We start from the raw sequence: 7,451 nt of genomic DNA, 5'->3' as shown, positions 1-7,451 counted from the left end.
GCATCTAGTAAAGATGAGGTCAAGCGTATTGCCTGCCTTGTGAGTAGGGGGGGAAGGTGAGAGGGTGAGGTCAAAAGAGGAGAGGAGTGGAAAGAAGGAGGCAGAGAGGAATGAGTCAAAGGTAGACGTGGGGAGGTTAACCTCTTGGGGCTAGGTGGGACGCTAGCGTGCCACCTGTGGTGCACTCCATCAACAGCAGGTGCATTTCAAGAGCGGCAAATTTGAATCCAAATAAATGTCAAAATTCAAATTTTTCAAAAATACAACTATGTTACACCATTTGAAAGATAAACATCTCCTTAATCTAACCACGTTTTACGATTTCAAAAAGGTTTTACGGCGAAAGCATAAATTTAGAGTATGTTAGGACAGTACATTTACAAGAGTTGTGTGTAATGTTTTGTCAAGTCAAAGACAGGGTCACCAAAACCATAAAACCAGCTAAAATGATACACTAACCTTTTACAATCTCCATCAGATGACACTCCTAGGACATTATGTTAGACAATGCATGCATTTTTAGTTCTATCAAGTTCATATTTATATACAAAAACAGCGTTTTACTATGGCATTGATGTTGAGGAAATCGTTTCCCTCCAATAACCGGCAGTCAAGTCAGCGTCACAAATTAAATAATTAAAATTAGAAAACATTGGTAAAATATTATATTGTCATTTAAAGAATTATAGATTTACATCTTTTGAACGCAATCAACTTGCCAGATTTAAAAATAACCTTACTGGGAAATCACACTTTGCAATAATCTGAGCACTGTGCCCAGAAAAATACGCGTTGCGATACAGACTAGACGTCATGTTGGGGAGATCTAAAATCGAAAATACTATGTAAATAATCCATTACCTTTGATTCTCTTCATCAGATGTCACTTCCAGGTATCACAGGTCCATAACGAATGTAGTTTTGTTCAAAAAAGCTCATCATTTATGTCCAAAAATCTCCGTCTCGTTAGCACATGATGTAAGCCAGCCGGACTTCTCGTCATGAACGAGGGGAAAAAATATATTTCCGTTCGTTCAAACATGTCAAACGTTGTATAGCATAAATCATTAGGGCCTTTTTTAACCAGAACATGAATAATATTCAAGGTGGACGAATGCATAGCCTTTTATAACGTATTGGAACGAGGGTACCCAACATGAACTAGCGCGCCAGGTGTCTAATGGGACATCACCGTTCCATGGCTCTTGTTCGGTCAGATCTCCCTCCAGAAGACTCAAAACACTTTGTAAAGGCTGGTGACATCTAGTGGAAGCAATAGGAAGTGCCAAAATATTCCTAAAACCCTGTGTTTTTCAATGGGATAGGTTTAAAATCAATACAACACATCAGGTATCCACTTCCTGTCAGAAAATGTCTCAGGGTTTTGCCTGCCAAATGAGTTCTGTTATACTCACAGACACCATTCAAACAGTTTTGGAAACTTTAGAGTGTTTTCTATCCATATATAATAAGTATATGCATATTCTAGTTACTGGGTAGGATTAGTAACCAGATTAAATCGGGTACATTTTTTTTATCCAGACGTGCAAATGCTGCCCCCTAGACCCAACAGGTTAAAGTCACCCAGAACTGTGAGAGGTGAGCCATCCTCAGGAAAGGAACTTATCAAGGCGTCAAGCTCATTGATGAACTCTCCAAGGGAACCTGGAGGGCGATAAATGATAAGGATGTTAAGCTTGAAAGGGCTGGTAACTGTGACAGCATGGAATTCAAATGAGGAGATAGACAGATGGGTCAGGGGAGAAAGAGAGAATGTCCACTTGGGAGAGATGAGGATTCCAGTGCCACCACCCTGCTGGCTCGATGCTCTCGGGGTATGCGAGAACACGTGGGCAGACGAAGAGAGAGCAGTAGGAGTAGCAGTGTTATCTGTGGTAATCCATGTTCCCGTCAGCGCCAGGAAGTCTAGGGACTGGAGGGTAACATAGGCTGAGATGAACTCAGCCTTGTTGGCCGCAGACCGGCAGTTCCAGAGGCTGCCGGAGACCTGGAACTCCACGCGGGTCGTGCACGCTGGGACCACCAGGTTAGAGTGGCAGCGGCCACGCGGTGTGAAGCGTTTGTATGGCCTGTGCAGAGAGGAGAGAACAGGGATAGACAGACACATAGTTGACAAGCTACAGAAGTGTTGTTTCTTGTATTATTGTCTCCTGTGTCTTTAGAGAACTGTTTCACTTTGATATCCTTTTTCTTCTGTCCTGATTTTCTCTTTCTTTTCTTCTGTTAACTAGATATTCTTTGTTGTTCTTCGTTAGCTAGCTAGCTTCTTCCAAAAGAGTCCCTAGCAACTGCTTAGCAACTGGTAAACAATTCAGCTTGCTAAGATAACTACAATTTTATGAAAAATAGTTATTTTTCAAAAGCCTATCTTCTTTGTTTGTTGCTTGTTTTTTCTCCTATTCAGTCTTGCAGTTTTCTTTTGCTTTTTTCCGATGTACTTCACTCTAAAAACCATGTAAATTTCAATATTTGTAGGAGCTCATTTTTCAGCTGCTGCTGCTCAAATTGGAGTTCCGGAACAGTATAACATGTGATCATTCAACAAGTCTCAAGTTACCTTAACTGCTCCTTTTGATACCTAGAAACATCTACATTAAATGAATTAGTGAAAAGTGAGTTAACATTCTAATGTGAATGATGATGATTTCTAATATTGTATCTGGTTTCATCCATCAGATGTCTGTGATCTCACACTGGACCTAAACACAGTAAACAGACACCTCTCTCTGTCTGAGGAGAACAGAAAGGTGACATGTAGGAGAGAGAAGCAGCCGTATCCTGATCACCCAGAGAGATTTGAGGACTGGAGACAGGTGCTGTGTGGAGAGGGTTTGACTGGGCGCTGTTACTGGGAGGTAGAGTGGAGTGGGAGAGGGGAGGTTGAGTGGAGTGGGGGGGCTGTTATAGGAGTGACATATAAAGGAATCAACAGGAGAGGAGTGGTTAAGTACTGTTGTCTTGGATCCAATGACAAGTCCTGGAGTCTGTTCTGCTATGACAACAGTTACTCTGCCTGTCACAATAATAACTCCACTACCATAGATGTCCCCTCCTCCAGCTCCCACAGAGTAGGAGTGTATCTGGACTGGTCAGCCGGCACTCTGTCCTTCTATAGAGCCTCCTCTGACACACTGACCCACCTGATCACATTCACCTCCACATTCACTGAGCCCCTCTATCCAGGGTTTTGGGTTGATTATGTTGGCTCTTCAGTGTCCCTGAAATAATAACTGGACACACACACACACACACACACACACACACACACACACACACACACACACACACACACACACACACACACACACACACACACACACACACACACACACACACACACACTGGACAAACACACACACACACACACTGGACAAACACACACACACTGGACACACACACAAACACACACAAACACACACACACACACTGGACACACAAACTGGGCACACACACACTGGACACACACACACACTGGACACACACACACACACACACACACACACACACTGAACACACACTGAACACACACTGAACACACACAAACTGGACACAAAATGGACACACACACTCAACACACACACTGAACAAACACACACAAACACATTCTGGACACACGCACACTGGACAAACGAAAACACACACACACTCACACACATACACACACACACACACTGGACACACACACACACACACACACACACACACACACTGGACACACACACACACACACACACACACACACACACACACACACACTGGTCAAACAAAAATACACACACACACACACACACACACACACTGGACACACACACACACACACACTGGACAAACAAAGTGGACAAACACACACACTGGACACACACTCACACAAACACTGGATACACACAGACACACACACACTGGACACACACACTAGACAAACACACACACACACTGGACACACACACACACACACTGGACACACACACACACACACTGGACACACACACACACACTGGACACACACACACACACTGGACACACACACACACACTGGACACACACACACACACACTGGACACACACACACACACACACACACTGGACACACACACACACACACTGGACAAACACACACACACACACACACACACACTGGACAAACACACACACACACACACTGGACAAACACACACACAAACACACTGGACAAACACACACACACACACACACACACACACTGGACAAACACACACACACACTGGACAAACACACACACACTGGACTCACACACACACACACACTGGACTCACACACACTGGACTCACACACACTGGACACACACACACACACACACTGGACACACACACACACACACACTGGACACACACACACACACACTGGACACACACACACACACACTGGACACACACACGCAAACACTGGACAAACACACACACACACACACACACACTGGACAAACACACACACACACACACTGGACAAACACACACACACACTGGACAAACACACACACACACTGGACAAACACACACACACACACACTGGACAAACACACACACACACACACACACACACTGGACAAACACACACACACTGGACAAAAACAAACACACACACACACACACACACACACACACACACTGGACAAACACACACACACACACACTGGACAAACACACACACACACACACACACACACTGGACAAACACACACACACACACACACACACACACACACACACACACACACACACACAAAAACACACACACACACACAAACACACACACACTGGACACACACACAAACACACACACACACAAACACACACACTGGACACACAAACTGGGCACACACACACACACACACTGGACACACACACACACACACTGGACACACACACACACACACACACACACACACACACTGAACACACACTGAACACACACTGAACACACACAAACTGGACACAAAATGGACACACACACTCAACACACACACTGAACAAACACACACAAACACATTCTGGACACACGCACACTGGACAAACGAAAACACACACAGACTCACACACATACACACACACACACTGGACACACACACACACACACACACACACACACACACTGGACACACACACACACACACACACACACACACACACACACACACTGGTCAAACAAAAATACACACACACACACACACTGGACACACACACACACACACACTGGACAAACAAAGTGGACAAACACACACACTGGACACACACACACACAAACACTGGATACACACAGACACACACACACTGGACACACACACTAGACAAACACACACACACACACACTGGACTCACACACACACACTGGACACACACACACACTGGACACACACACACACACACTGGACACACACACACACACACTGGACACACACACACACACACTGGACACACACACACACACACTGGACACACACACACACACTGGACACACACACACACACACTGGACACACACACACACACACTGGACACACACACACACACTGGACACACACACACACACTGGACACACACACACACACTGGACACACACACACACACTGGACACACACACACACACTGGACACACACACACACACTGGACACACACACACTGGACACACACTGGACAAACACACACACACACACACACACTGGACAAACACACACACACACACACACACTGGACAAACACACACACACACACACTGGACAAACACACACACACACACACTGGACAAACACACACACACACTGGACAAACACACACACACACTGGACTCACACACACACACTGGACACACACACACACTGGACACACACACACACACACTGGACACACACACACACACACTGGACACACACACACACACTGGACACACACACACACACTGGACACACACACACACACACACACACACACACACACACTGGACACACACACACACACACACACTGGACAAACACACACACACACACACACTGGACAAACACACACACACACACACACACTGGACAAACACACACACACACACACTGGACAAACACACACACACACACACTGGACAAACAGTAACATTCTCAGAACATACTGCACTTGTTTTATCCTGTTTTAGATGTATCCTCTGTTTAAACATTTAAACTCTTACAATAACACTGTTAAAATACCAATGTGATCATTTCTTGTCTTTTATGTTGGAAAAACAAATTGTACAATTATATGTGGACATACGCTCCATAGTTGTACAAGTATACATGGTTATATTGTACTTATCATAATAAAACATACTTGAAACAAGAAAAAGCATGTTAATAGTGGAAACAGTTTTGTTATTGATTTTTACATTGCTTCTCCCTGTCTCATGTTGACGTTTGTCATGAATCTTGACCTGGAGGCAGAACTGTGCGATTTCCTCTAGATATGTCAGCTGCAAAGTCAGAATTGGCTGTGGAAAATGTTGTTTTATGGTCTTAATTTAAGGGAAGGATTAGCAGTGTGGTTGAGGTTAGGATTAAAATCGGATTATATTACTTTGTGCCTGTGCAAGCTAGTGAATATTTTGCTGAACTGCCTCCAGGGCAAGATTCATGACAATAAATGCCAACCTGCCTCCAGAACAAGATTCATGACAATAAATGCCAACCTGCCTCCAGGACAAGATTCATGACAATAAATGCCAACCTGCCTCCAGAACAAGATTCATGACAATAAATGCCAACCTGCCTCCAGGGCAAGATTCATGACAATAAATGCCAACCTGCCTCCAGGGCAAGATTCATGACAATAAATGCCAACCTGCCTCCAGGACAAGATTCATGACAATAAATGCCAACCTGCCTCCAGAACAAGATTCATGACAATAAATGCCAACCTGCCTCCAGGGCAAGATTCATGACAATAAATGCCAACCTGCCTCCCAGTCGTCCCCTCCTTATCTTTACAAGGCTGCAGAACATGCAAGCTAGTGATGTGGGGGTTCTCTCATAACCCTCAGTCCCCAGGTGGGTAGATGGCAGGTTGAATAAAGAGAAGCTAGTGATGTGGGGGTTCTCTCATAACCCTCAGTCCCCAGGTGGGTAGATGGCAGGTTGAATAAAGAGAAGCTAGTGATGTGGGGGTTCTCTCATAACCCTCAGTCCCCAGGTGGGTAGATGGCAGGTTGAATAAAGAGAAGCTAGTGATGTGGGGGTTCTCTCATAACCCTCAGTCCCCAGGTGGGTAGATGGCAGGTTGAATAAAGAGAAGCTAGTGATGTGGGGGTTCTCTCATAACCCTCAGTCCCCAGGTGGGTAGATGGCAGGTTGAATAAATAGAAGCTTGTAATGTGGGGGTTCTCTCATAACCCTCAATCCCCAGGTGGGTAGATGGCAGGTTGAATAAATAGAAAAC

The 7,451-nt window shown here is 44.9% G+C and overlaps 1 protein-coding gene across 1 annotated transcript in view; it reads left to right on the top strand.

The window, feature by feature from the left end:
• LOC123732602 (NLR family CARD domain-containing protein 3-like) overlaps nucleotides 1–3,777 on the top strand; it is a 49,384-nt gene extending 45,607 nt beyond the window's left edge. The window contains exon 11 of the mRNA XM_082971179.1: nucleotides 2,698–3,777. Within this exon, the coding sequence (XP_082827305.1) occupies nucleotides 2,698–3,248 (551 nt within the window). The 3' untranslated portion in view covers nucleotides 3,249–3,777. The remainder of the gene's footprint in view (nucleotides 1–2,697) is intronic.
• Nucleotides 3,778–7,451: the final 3,674 nt, after the last annotated feature.

This window comes from Salmo salar, unplaced genomic scaffold (genome assembly GCF_965601325.2).
Source record: "Salmo salar unplaced genomic scaffold, fSalSal1 ptg000206l, whole genome shotgun sequence".
Taxonomy (NCBI): Eukaryota; Metazoa; Chordata; class Actinopteri; order Salmoniformes; family Salmonidae; genus Salmo; species Salmo salar.
This window is presented reverse-complemented; position numbering and strand designations above follow the sequence as displayed.